The 14,266-nt window shown below is 42.5% G+C and overlaps 1 protein-coding gene across 1 annotated transcript in view; it reads left to right on the top strand.

The window, feature by feature from the left end:
• Positions 1-14,266, top strand: part of aqr (aquarius intron-binding spliceosomal factor) — a 46,236-nt gene that overhangs the window by 12,030 nt on the left and 19,940 nt on the right. The window contains exons 16-26 of the mRNA XM_076748814.1: positions 995-1,115; positions 1,563-1,704; positions 2,368-2,546; positions 3,489-3,656; positions 5,516-5,685; positions 6,608-6,849; positions 7,054-7,206; positions 7,865-7,934; positions 9,351-9,461; positions 9,953-10,062; positions 13,458-13,593. Coding sequence (XP_076604929.1) covers positions 995-1,115; positions 1,563-1,704; positions 2,368-2,546; positions 3,489-3,656; positions 5,516-5,685; positions 6,608-6,849; positions 7,054-7,206; positions 7,865-7,934; positions 9,351-9,461; positions 9,953-10,062; positions 13,458-13,593 — 1,602 coding nt within the window. The remainder of the gene's footprint in view (positions 1-994; positions 1,116-1,562; positions 1,705-2,367; positions 2,547-3,488; positions 3,657-5,515; positions 5,686-6,607; positions 6,850-7,053; positions 7,207-7,864; positions 7,935-9,350; positions 9,462-9,952; positions 10,063-13,457; positions 13,594-14,266) is intronic.

The raw sequence follows: 14,266 nt of genomic DNA, 5'->3' as shown, positions 1-14,266 counted from the left end.
TGAAACAATAAAACGGAGACACACACCAGACTAGAGGCAAGTAATGTTTGACAATATATTTCTTCTTTAAGCAAATACCTACCTAAAGGTAATGAGTGGTGGATGTCAGAGGTGAAATGATTTGTTGATGAATTAGTTGATTAACAGATTAAGTGGCAACTATTTTGAGAATTAATTAATAGTTTCAGTCATTTTTCAAGTAAAAATGCCAAACGTTATCTGCTTTCAGCTTCTCAGATGGGTTAATTATAAGTTAACTGAATATGTTTGGATTTTGGACTGTTGGTTGAACAAATAAGACATTTGACTATGTCAGCTTTGGCTCTAGGTAAGTATAATGGGCATTTTTCAGGTATCAATAAATGTAAAATAATCAAATAATCCCAAGATGAACTGATGAAAGAAAGTAATCGTTAGTTGCAGCCCTACCTACTGTATTCATAAGAAAATAACCATTGATGACATACAGTAACTGCTCAAAAACATTCCTATGTGTTAAACGTCTTTGTCTAAAGTTAAAATAATCCAGTCATAATGCCTGAAGGCATCCTGTTGCTTTTGAATTATGTATCCTATGACCTGGTTGCCAACCCCTCTAGACATCAACACATAAATATGATATCCTGGTTTGATAGTGTAAAATATGTATGAATGTTTAGCCCTTAACGCATCCTTTGCGTGTACTCATTTTCAAGCACACACGATAAAACACACTGACCAGCTGATGTCTAGCACCAGGACGACACTGAGGATGATGAAAGGCTTCAGTTAAACCAGACGTTTACCGTGCCGTGATGTAACAGATTTGTCGAGTGACCTGATTTTGTGGAAATGTTTTTTCTTCATTTCCCGCTCTGTTTTCTAGTAAGAGAGAAGATAAAGATCGTAGACAATGAGCCAAAGGGGCAGGGGGGGGGGGGGGCATTTGTTCATTAACCCACTTTCTCTCCGTCTGTGTCCTCTCTGCGTCGTCCTCGGTTTGCCTCGCACACAGGTGTCCCGTCATGAGCGCAGAATCTCTCAGATTGAGCAACTTAACCAGATGCCCCTTTATCCAACAGAGAAGATAATCTGGGATGAGAACATCGTCCCGACGGAGTACTACTCAGGCGAAGGTGTGTGATTGTGTTAGTCTGTGTGAGTGTGTGTTTGTGTGAGTGTGAGTAGCATGCTGCTTTCAGCGTCTCATACATACAAGTATGCAGCCTTGCCTTATCCCTTATCTTAAGGGCACTCATCTGGCACTGAACTGGCACCTCTCTCTTGGGGAATCCTCTTTAGTTGGCAAGGACACCTTCAACAACGCGTAAACCACTGATCGTTCAAGCAGCATCCCTTAAGCATATTACTCTTTGGCTGTGGCAGCAGTCTCATGTAGAAGCTACAATTTGCACCGTTGATATTGTAGACAGAGCTACATGTGAATTTGGCCATTCAACCTTGTTTTTTTTAGTAATTGTAGAGAGACAATATGCTATATGACCTTATATTGATTTAGGAGTGTGCATGTGCAGTTACTCACACATTTAGATTATTATTCACTCTGTCTCTGTTTGACTCAGGCTGTTTGGCACTGCCCAAGCTGAATCTCCAGTTCCTGACACTCCACGATTACCTGCTGAGGAACTTTAACCTCTTTCGTCTGGAGTCCACCTATGAGATCAGACAGGACATAGAGGACGTGGTGTGGCGTATGAAACCATGGTGAGACGTCCTCAATTCTGTGAAGCTAAGGGAAACTTGATCCAGAATCTCTCGTTTTCTTTCTCCAAAAAATGAAATTTCTCACATCTAAGGTGGTCTTTGAACGTCACATAGCCGTACTCTTTGAAACGCCAAAGATCTGAAGAAATTATTGTTAGTAATCAGGAATAAAAAGTTCTTCCTTAGCTTAAGAAGTGGTAAATGACTCATGTGCGATAATAAATGTTATAATAAGATAAAAAACATCATCCTGCAGAACAGAGTTTGAAATAGGACTCTTGTACACTCACTGATAAGCATCTTTGCTTTCTTTGTCTGCCTAAGTAGAACAAATTTCTCCCATTAACTCCGCTACAGCACACTTTCTTTACTTCAATGAATGATGATTCTCATCTTCTGTCTGCCTCTCACATGGTGGCATGGAACAATGATAATATTTTATTAAAACACTGTGACATTTGGTACACCACATTTGGAAACCCATTGCTTAACATAATAAGTGCTCCCATTATGTCAAGCGATGTAGCAACTTGCTTGTTGTTCCTGCGAAAGTAAATAAGTAAGCAGTGGTGCCATGTGCTGCCCTAAATCCAACTGATTTCAATCTTGACAACAGCCCAGAGCGCTTGTCTGACTTCTTGTTGCGTCTGTCCCTTGACACAGGCAATCAGAGTACGGTGGTGTGGTGTTCGGGGGCTGGGCCAGGATGGCTCAGACCATCACGTCTTTCTCTATCGTCGAGGTTGCCAAGCCCAACATTGGCGAGAGCTGGCCTGCCCGTGTGCGAGCTGATGTCACCGTCAACCTCAATGTACAAGATCATATCAAGCACGAATGGGAAGGTAATAGTTTGTGTGTGTCTGTCCATAATTTCAAGTATTAATCCAACAAGAAACGCATCCTCATACATATTTCATCTGTTACACAGCACCACCCTCCCCTTTCGTTTTCTTGCGACACCTTTTCCTCTTTTTGTCTCTTATTGTGTCTTCTAAGAGTCCTCATAGTAAACAGTTTATAACCTCCATAAAGTCTTCCCTCACCACTCTATTCCATCCCAGTGGGCCTTGACTCATGACCCTTACCGGCATGTCTCTGTGAAGACATGCTGTTTCTGTGTAGCCTCGACACCGAGCCTCTTTGTTTTATCTTCTGATCGTTTTCCTCTCTATCCATCTGTGTGGCCGATAAGGGCACTGTAGATAATGTTAACAGGTGCTTGTCAGCCTTGAAAGACATTGATTCACTGGTAGCATAGAAAGCGCAATGGAGCCCACTGCTATCGCTCTCCAGAGAAAGATGTAGAATATATTCACACGGTGTATGCCAATGGTGTATTGCACTAATTAATATAGAAAATAAATGGGTTCTTTCAGTGGGCCTGTGTTGTAGAAGTAATAGAGTGATAGCTGGATTAAAAAAAAAAAAAAAGTTGGCCTAATGGATCCCAAATTGATGTCTTCACTTTCTTTATACCGACTTTTATGGTTTTACTTTCTTTTTTGTAATTCAGTGGAGGCATGAAGTATTACTTCCTTCCATCCACGAGCCATTTCCCTATCGTATAATTAGAGCTTCATGTTTTAAAGATTAGGCAAATGCTGACAGGGCGGTTTCTCTTGCATCTCTAAACTCCCCCTCACGACTACTCTGGCTCACTCCCCCATCACCTCTTTCTTTCTCCCTCTGCACTTTTCTCTCTCTGACTCTTGCTGTGCCTCTAAAGCTCTTTCTTTCCCTCTTTCTCTCTCACTAACCTGTCTCTCCGTCCTCACTCCCCGTAGGGCTGCGGAAGCATGACGTTTGCTTTCTGATCACGGTGCGGCCCAACCTGCCCTACGGCACACGCTTTGACCGGCGCCAGCCCTTCGTGGAGCAGACCGGCCTGGTGTACGTGAGAGGCTGCGAGGTGCAGGGTATGCTGGATGACAAGGGACGTGTCATTGAAGAAGGTACGCTCACATGTGCGCCTGCCTGTCTACATACACACTAAAGACATCCATCCACCCATCAGACCTCCTGTACACAATCACCTCCACCGACAGATTCTCCGTACAGAGTCAGACTGCTGTTGTCATGGCGGCTGTCACACTGAGACCTGACCTGGTCACATTAACATTCCATTAACCTGAGGTCAGCATCAACACCTGAGAGCTCTGGGCCCTGCCCCCTGCTTTATTTATTGGATTTAACTGAAGAGCTGCATTGGCTGTATGGAGATAGATGTGCTTCTGTAAGAGAACACCAAATGTGCTTGTCCTACAGGAAAAGGTAATGGGTCATATAGGAAGCGCTCACCTTTATCTCTGAAGCAAGCAGCAAGCCAGCAACAATGCGTTCTAGCATTAGAAAGCAGATTTTAGCACGGCGTAAAATTTTATGTCAGAGTCACCGCATTTTGCTCATGAAAGGCTTAAAATTTGCTGTCATCATAGAGTGGAGGAATCCCCTCAGACCACATTCGAATCTCCGGTATTTCCTGGAAAGTAAAATATGTTTATACGGTAACATGATCCACTCTGTTTACGGTGTCGTGTTCTTCCCCACAGCCCAAAGCGGTCCCTCTGAGGGGCTGATTCACCTAAGTTACTCTACATCCCTGCTATTCTAAGTGTTTCCCCAGTGGGAACATGTGTCCATTCCATGCACTGAAGCACCCTTTCCCCTATCCTCCCTCATCTGTTTAGATTAAATATGCAGAGGGCAGGGCTTTCTAAAAAGACATGCTGCCAGGGAACATGCCCCACCAATGTCGGCTTGGTTAAACTTTCAGATCCCCAACAGGGCTAAGTGGTACTCTGACTAACTGAGTGGTGGGGTGATGTCACATAAATCACTGGGCACCTGGTGAAGGTGTGGGGAGACACGAGCTGAGGGGTGCATTGTGAGACACTGATAATCTCACATAATGTCTTATAAAACTGGATTGCTCAAATGCAGAATATTTGTGTGGAATATAATGTTGTACACGTACTAATTCTACGTGAGCAAATGCAACACAACACGTTTAAACCCTGTATTGATTTAATCCTACCTTTTAATAACTGATCGTTTCATGCGATGGCACATACTCGTTGAACTACTCACACACCTTGGCCCAGCTGTCCACATTATTATCCCGAGGTGTTGAGGGTGCAACTTCCACTCTTAAGGCATTGCCACCCTCATTTTTAGTAAGGGGCATTTGATGATCCCCACATAGCTGAATACATGTGCACACAGACAGATGTACGCATTGATGGGCACACACACACCAGAAGCCAACAGGGTTGGGTTTCACTCTCCTGCTCTGTGCCATGCAGCTCCATACTAAAATCTATTTAGATATCAGTGAAAGCTGCACTCGCTGCAACCACTCATGCACCCTGTGGGAGTACGCCTAACGCCCAGGGCCTGTCAGTCAAGCATCTACATCTAATTCCTCTTCCTAAAGGGTCATAGTACTGTAACAAATCAGGCCAGGGTGAGCTCTTTTTAAAGGCTTTCATTTTGTAATCTAAGGATATGATGGAGATGATTATTGAAATCGTTGTTTTTGAATTGGCTGATAAAGTGTTTGTGTTTCGAACATTTTATGTTAGATTTCTGTTTTCTGTTTAGCTTGGAGCTGCTGACATTGCTATCTTAAAATCATCAGCATATATAGTAAATATATTACAGCTCACCATTAAGGCTACCACGTCTTATTTAATTGTGTTATTGTCTTGGGACATTTAGGCGTACACTCTGTAACAGTGACTTGGAAAATGGCATATAAATTTAGATTTATTGCTTCTATATTTATCGAATCATCCCCACCACTCTGGTCTAGGACCTGATCCAAAGCCGAAGCTGCGAGGAGACGCCAGAACGTTCCGCGTTTGGCTGGACCCGAACCAGTATCAACAGGACATGACCAGCAGTATTCAGAGCTCCACCGAAGACCCGTACGAGACTTTCAACATCATCATGAGACGCAAACCCAAGGAGAACAATTTCAAGGTTTGGACTCCACGCTGTCGCTCACAGCTCAGCGCTCTGTGTACATTGTATTTGAGTGCTTCATCTTCAGACCTTGAGCTCTGGTCCTACCAACACCACCCCAGAGTGATGTATCGCACATATTATACTCTCTTGGGTGTTGTAGCTCTAAGGTTGGGGCCAGGGCAGCTCTGAGATTGCCACCACCTCAAGGCCCTCCCAGTGATCCCAGTGAGAGGATATTGGATATTCATGTATTGGATACCCACCTCTCTCTCACCTTTAAGAACCCCCCTGTGGCAGCATGCCAGCATTGCACTGTTATGCTTTCTGTAGCAAATATACATTTCCATGGATATGAAAGTTTTCTGCAGGTCTTAGTAAAGTTATCCATGTGGGTGTTTGAAACTTTTGTTAAAAATTTCATCTTTTTTAAAAAATGTTAATCATACACAAAACCATTATACTTTTTTTTATCACTCTTTTATTTGAGAGCTTCTAATTGCGGCTTTGTCAAATCTGCTATTTCCAGTTCCGCCCACTCATTTCTGTCTTTCACAGCCAAAGCAATGACAGACGATTCTGTTTTTTCTTTTCTTTTTTTTTTAAAATAAATTTAAACACAGGAACTAATGGGTATGCAAAAAACATTCTTCTCCATCTTTGATGTGTGGCAGAGATAAAAGTAAACATGTTTCCCTTCGCAATGTTTGATGCTTAGGGTATTAGACAGGTTGCAGCTCATTAAAATCTAATTGACAGACATACAAATTACCTGCTGTCCCATCAGCCCACCACAAAGCTATTATTATCCAGCTTAACCATCTCTTGTGGGATGGCTGTCTTTTGTCTGATGTGCCTCAGTTATATTTTCCCCTTCAGATCCTTATTTTGCAATCCATTGATTTGATATCTGTCACATATTTGCCTGTCTCTGTTTTAGGCAGTGCTAGAGACCATCAGAAACCTGATGAACACCGAGTGTGTTGTCCCAGACTGGCTTCACGACATCATCCTAGGCTATGGTGACCCAGGCAGTGCCCATTACTCCAAAATGCCAAACCAGATCTCCACGCTGGACTTCAATGACACCTTTCTGTCCCTGGACCATTTGCGTTCATGTTTCCCTGGTTACACCATCAAAGTGACGGAGGAGAACCCCGAACTGCAAGTCTTCCCTTTCAGGTAAAAGGCGACGATCCAGTAATCAAATGATAAAGGCACAGTCTGAAGCATATTTACCTTCATCAAAATACATTTATAGACATTAGTATTTTATTTTCTTGCTGTTGGATAATTTGCACACTGGACACACTTGTTGTCACGTTGTATTATATTATGGCCATAATAATCCCTGTTATCCCTTTTTCCTCCTTCTTGCTTTATTAGAATCACGTTTCCCCTCTCAAACAAAACAGACAAAGGGAGGAAGAGAAAGGCTGATGATGAAGAAGAGGAGGACAAAGAGGGAGACATGACCTTGATCGTTGAGCCTTATGTCACCCCCAACCGTGGACCGTATCCCTACAACCAGCCCAAACGGTGAGAGGTCAAGGCCGTTATTCAGGCCTTGACGAGATTCGGGGTCAAAAAGTTGTTCAGTGTTTGGATAAACTTTGACTTGTCTCTGAAGTCAGTGTGCTGACCTCTTTAAAAGTAGTTACACCTTAACTAGCATACAAAAAGTTCGTATTATATTGGAGCGTACTTTAAGTCCTTAACCTCTGTCCAAAACATCTTTACAGTATAAAACAGCACAGAGGCCCCAGTCAGATGCTAGTCTCCGTGGTGTCTCCTCCGACTTGTTCGCCGTGTAATGTTGTCGTCCTATTTTGGTTGTTGTTACGCCTACACTTGTAAATTTTTATGCAATTAAAGGTGAACAGAAAAGGCTTTAATATTCCCGAACTAATTATAATGCCGCAAAATAATTGCCCTTCATGAAAATTTAAGATTGGTCTGGTGGTGTTTTAGCATTTGCGTTTTGCACTTTGATATTTAAATCTTGATAGAAACAACACGTCCACGGGGAAGACCTGGCTTAACAATCCTTTTAGATGGTCTCAAAAAACATCAGAACAAAACCTAAAAAATAATAATGAAAGCGGTTGATTAAAAATGTGTTTATGCTGTCAAGGCTGTTCAGTATCTCCAACTAATTACTTGATTTATTAATATCAGTGATGTACATTTCTCACAGGAATACAATTCAGTTCACTCCGACTCAGATTGAAGCCATTCGAGCCGGGATGCAGCCAGGACTCACCATGGTAAGGACGGTTCTTTCATGTTTTTATTCCATATGTATGTATATCTATACTGAACGCAGGCCACCAAAACTTAGAAACATAGTAAACGACATAGAAAATGGCAACATTAACTTAAACTGAAATACCCCACACTACCTAATGTTTGATTTTATTGTTCCTTTCTAACTTTATTCTATGAACAGAAAAAGTTACAAACGTTTTCGACGTAATTAGAAGGACAAGCTTTGTTTTAAAGTCATCAGGCGTATCCTTGGCTGTGCTGCTGCCTGGGCAAAGCCTCGAGTCAGTCCAGTGAGTGCTGATCCTGCAGCTGCATACTGTTTCAGCTCACTGTTCCAAAGCCAAAGATTTGCAAACATTAATCTCAGTGATGTACACCTGGGGAATTCCTTCACCAGTAAATATGCAGCTCTTTGGTGTCCCTATCTCCATCACTCATGTAGAGGGATGACAAATTTCCCTGAACCATCGCTGTAATGTTGGCAATGCAAATGAAATAGTCAACCACGCATAAAGTGACATAGGATTACAGCTTTGGATGCACCCAGTCCATACACACATCCAAAACTAAGTCATTCCAGCATACTGTTGTTTGCGCACTGTTATGACAAAATTGCCGTTCAGATGTGGTGATTGGAAGTTGGCGGTGGGGTCTGAGTTATTTATTGTGCAGCTAGCCGAGGTAAATACGGCAAGTTGGCTGTCAGCAGAGTCATAAAACAACTCTGCATGCATGCCTTTCTCTGCTCCTCTCCACACCCCCTCTAACCTTCCTTCTTGGCATATGTCACAGTCGTTTGGAGCCATAACACACACGCACTACCTCGCATTCTACTCCGCTTTCATGTAGGGAAACCAAGGGCTGATTATGTACTGATTTATGCAGGAATATCTAATTGTGCTTACTGTTTTAGCCAAAATTACTCACCTGAGATGCCCATACTAAGACTAACCTGTTTCATGAATATTTATTTAGTAAATTAGATGTGCTATTCCCTCCAGTTCAGTAAATATGAGGCTAATTAGCATTGTAACTTCTACACAGAGATGAAGTGCTATTAGCATTCAGATGAGTACTAGAGGGAGGCTTGAGAGATGCAGTGCTTATGCCTCCGATAAATTTTCCGCATTTTCAGTAGCTCTTTGTGTCTGCGCCCATCTGTGCAGTCACTGGGTTTCGGCGTGCCAGGCAGCACCACAGCCTTGTTGCATTGGATATGTCTGAGCAGTGCTAACGATGGGGCACCAGCCTAGCATGTTCTGACATGCCCATGGCCTAGCTGTCACAACCACTAGGGTATCTCCAAGGCAAGCGCCTTTGTACTGTGACCTAACTTCTGATTGTGCTTATCTTCTCCTCTGCTTCTTTCTGTTAACATTTTCCATTTCCTTCCTCACTTCCTGCTCTTTCTCTAGGTCGTTGGACCACCAGGCACTGGAAAGACAGATGTTGCCGTTCAGATCATCTCAAACCTCTATCACAACTTTCCTGAGCAGAGGACCCTCATAGTCACACACTCGAATCAGGTGAACGCACGACACAGTCTACACACAAACCAAATCAGCACATCTCTGATCTCAGAAAAGTTTCTCAAACACAGTGAAGCTGCCTGGAGAATTTCGAGCTTGTACTTGTACTCAGAGCAGCCTATTAATCAGGCATTAGTCATATTCAAACCATGGAGGGAAAATTAACATCTAAGCTCCCTTGTGCCCCAGTCTTCCCTTAGAATTTAATCATAAAGTAATCTACTGTTATTCTGCACCAGTGGACGCCTGCCAAAAGGAACCTTGGCCACAAAAAACATAGCTGGGTATAATGATGAAAAATCTCATAGTCAAGTAATAGTTTCCCCTTGCATTTATATTCCTTATTATGGGAATAGACGCTTGCTCTATAGCATGCTAAACACCTCAGGTATTACACACCAACAGCACTCGCTCAAGAACTGGAACACGTTGATAGACACTGAAAGCAAGACTCCCACATCTGATCGTGTTTACTTTGACACCACCAGGCTCTGAACCAGCTGTTTGAAAAGATCATGGCCCTCGACATCGACGAGCGCCACCTCCTGCGTCTGGGCCACGGAGAAGAGGAGCTGGAGACTGAGAAAGACTTCAGCAGGTGAGGACAGCGGGGAACAGGTGGAGAGAGAACACACACACACACACACACACACACACACACACACACAGATAGACAAACAGGAACGCTCGTGTGAAAATTGAGACAACTTGAATTCACACATGTGGGGAAGTGCATTCAACGCATGGTTACAGAGTTATAGTGCATATATGCTGCAATTTGATCAAAGAAGACAACTCACATGCACACGCACACACAAATACGTATGTACGAAGAAGCAGCCCAGCTGTCCACATACATAGTTAGTATGAGTCAACACAGTGAGGGGGCCACTCGATACTCCCGTATGCCCAGCCACGGACTTGGTTTATCTTCATTAGGCATCATTGGCCTCTCAGGCCTCTGGGCCAGTGAAAGGGATCTCTCCCTGCAGCCCTGCACTCACAGGCAAGTCCTGTCTGTTTAACCCCATCATCACTGCTCTGCACCACAAGAACTGACCTCATACCCATTCGTAGTAGCCACCAGAAACTAGTAGGTTTACGGCAGACATGAGATATCTGAAAATGTCTTGATTTTAGAAAGTTTTTTTTAGGGCTGATTAAAAGTCACACATAATTCTACATTTCCTAAACAATGTAGGAATGAAAGTCTCTGTGGATTTTGGGATGAAAACAATTTTAAGAGCAATATTTTTCAATAATTTTAGCATTAATGTTATGTGTCTTTATCAGTTATGTTACAGTTATGACTGACCCATAAAAAGAAATCATAATCTTCAGTAGTTTCAGTAATGTAGTCCAAACACATTAGGCCTTTTAATAATTAATTCATTTACAACAACATGCCTAAATAATTGAATGAATGCATGAATGAATAAATAATCACATGAACAAACACGCTTCATTTCAGGTTTTTAATACCTTTAAGTTGAGGTCAGGAAGGTGCCCTCTTATATCTGTAGTGGGTGACATCACCTAACTGTGATTTAATAAAACTAGCAAAGTTTTAACACTAGTTGTTTTAGAACTTTCTTTGTCCACACACTAATGGACACTTAAAACACACAGTGCTGCTCGTCTTCAGACTGTACAGCACTGGTGGCGGGCCGCAGAACAAATGGCCTCAGACAGGAACCACTAGAGTCTTGTTAAGGAAGCCCCAGTAGTTCCCAGCTCTCTCACCCATGTCTTTGTGTAAACGCCAGGGTGTGTGTGTGTGTCTTTGTGAGATGCCTTGAAGGATTGTGACTCACATCTTGCCACTGAGATATAGTGGGATGGGAAAAGAGAGGAGCGCACTTTCAGCACTCATGACAGACTTAAGAAAGAGAGATTACCTCAAGATACCCGAAACATTTACAGCTCTACATGACTGCTGCTATATTTAACACCGTTATTAGATGAATCAGCCACAATCTTCTTTTTTTTTGATGGGGGGAGTAGGCTAGCAAAGCTTTTTGGCCTGAATATAAATAGCTCAGTGTTACTGAATATCAAGTTTTCATGCTGTTACTATTTATACTTTCCTTATAGCCTACATTGTTAATTACCACCTTATTCATTTGTGGCACTGAGCAAATTGCACCCCATGGTTCTTAGCAATCCTTCCAGAGGAGGAAGGGTGGGGTGATGCATGTCGCTCATTTGCAGTACTCTGTGTATGACTACTGTGCAGTGTGTACGAATAGCAGCGTATGGGAACTGGGGTCTGCACATGGAAGCAGTCTGTTACCTTCTTAAATTATGCAGCAACACAGACATAAAAGAAAGAGCTTTAGCTTGCAGCATTTAATATGTTCCCGCCTGCCTCCTAACAACATGCAGACTCCACACTCCTTCCACCCCACTGACACCAGCAAGAGAGGAGAGCCAGCAAGTTTTAATTAACACCGTATACGAGATGACAAAGTAGAAGGCAGTGCTCCTTCGAATGCCTAACAAAGAGGAAGCTGCAGCACCATCAATTAACAGTGCCTCCCTGTATTTCATGATGAATTTTGTGCTGTTTTAATGAGATTGTCAGAGTGCACATTGATTGCGGTATAGGAGAGGTCTTCTAAAATGTCCAAGTTGTATGTTAAGTTGTTTGTGTGCGCGAGGTTCTGGGTAAAAAGTAATCTTTGTTGAGAAAATGTCACTTTTGCTGATGGGGGAAATTAAATGCAGCATCCTCATTCAGGTTCATGCGCAGTGGTTGCAGTGTGTGCAAGCTTTATATATACTGGATTTTATTTTATTTTTTAGATACCAATCTACCTGATAAATGCTGATTTTCACATCTGTGTGTCTATTCTGGGGTTTCTTTCTCAGCAGCCTCACAGGTCTGTCAGCCTGGGAGGCAAGGTCACTACCCATTTTTATTTAATTTTATTCAGGCCAAACAGGCAGAGCACTGTGATTGTCTTTGAGTCATCTGCTGACTGAGGATCTTTGCAGAGGCTCTAAAAATAGAGTTCACCTCCAGTATTACCCTGTGACCCCTCCCACTTCCTGTCTTCCTGTACATGCTGCTTGTCTCATTGCCACCTGATAATTGCTTTTAAGCAGTATTGTTTAGCTGCACAATAGGATGCATGATAGAACTTAAACAAACCTCGTGTACAGTCAAGGACAGCCATGGCCCTCTTAAAACCTCTGTTCTCCACTGGATCATGTTCACAATATAGTTTACTCTGTTAAATACTGCACTGTACTGACGACCAGGCTTTTCGTCACCTGCTTGCTGTCAGCGAAGGGCGCAATTCAGTGATCATTAGATCGTGATTAACTGTGTTCTGCTTATCCGTTCATGGACATTTAGCAATCTGATGCTACAGCGGAAATCAAATCACAGGTTTAATCCGCACCAGCCGTGTTTCCATCAACGGATCGTATTGTGCATTTTGCGGTATCGCATTAGAAAAGGTTGATGTGAATGGAAAGACTTGCAAAAATGTTTTTTTTTTTCTTTTGCTAATGGGAGATGGAGTTCTGATGAACATTTATCTGACATGTGGAGATGTGTCTGCACATCAAAATGTCTCCACAGAGATCTGATTTAATCTTCCTCACATTTATATGTGAAACAGATAGAAAGGTCATTTTTTTCCATTATGTTTTCTACATTTTTTTTCCCACCCTTTGTTGGTTGGACTGGCGCTCCTCTTCTGGAATGGTATAATGGTTTTACGACCGGAGAATTGGCGCCACCTAATGCTTATCTCAATGCAATCAAGAACTCTCAATAATTGTATTACAGAAGTGGATGGAAACAAGCATCCATTCATGATTTCTTCTGCCAGTTTTCTCCAAATCTCCCAGTTACAGGCAGCAGTTTGTTGAAGGCCGATGAACCTGGGTCATGACACCAGTTGTTTCGTTTTAACTCCCTTTACAAGACGGTAAACTGTTTAGATTGTCAACTAACTGTGCTGTCTGTCTGTCTGTCTGCAGATATGGCAGGGTAAACTATGTCCTGGCCAGAAGACTGGAGCTCCTCAGAGAGGTGGGGAGGTTACAAGAGAGCTTGGATGTCCCGGGAGATGTCTCTTACACCTGTGAGACTGCTGGACACTTCTACCTGTACCAGGTAAGATCAGTTGGTGTCTATCAGGGGTGTCTGGTATGACGGTATGTACCGTGCAACGGTGGAAATGTTTCAACCTGTACAGCTTTTATAACAATCCAGCTGCCTCACAAGGTCATGTGATTTGGACTGCAGGACTGCGTACCATGTTCTCATGTAATGTGAGAGCGACAGTTGATGGCGATAATGTTCCTCTATTGCATCTCTGTTGTTCTCATTTGGAAACTTAAAGCCTCCACTTTGAAAGGAAGTTAGGTCTACTGTTTTTAGTCTTTTGTGTTTAACTCAGGTGCTGTTTTTGTTCGTATGGAAGCTCCAAATAAAACAATAAAATAGTCAGATGTGATGATTATGTCATGTTATTACTTAATCACGATATGCACTGTGACTGTGAGATAAAGTTACGTATATGTGATGGTATAAATGTGGTAGATTTTGGCCATATCGTCCACCCCTAGTGTGTATGTCTACAGAGAAACAAAAAGTCAGAAAATGTGATTGTCAGCCAGTGGTGCACAGGCTGTGCTTTGGGTTTTGCACATAATATTGATTCATTTTGTGCATCATATTTCATCAAGATAAAGTGAGTCTAATGTCCAGTACAGTTCCTATGAGCATACAGATTTAGCACAACAAACCAAAAGTCCAGACAGTCAGTCGCTTCCTTGAACAAACA

Source organism: Chaetodon auriga, chromosome 14, assembly GCF_051107435.1.
Source record: "Chaetodon auriga isolate fChaAug3 chromosome 14, fChaAug3.hap1, whole genome shotgun sequence".
Taxonomy (NCBI): domain Eukaryota; kingdom Metazoa; phylum Chordata; class Actinopteri; order Chaetodontiformes; family Chaetodontidae; genus Chaetodon; species Chaetodon auriga.
This window is presented reverse-complemented; position numbering and strand designations above follow the sequence as displayed.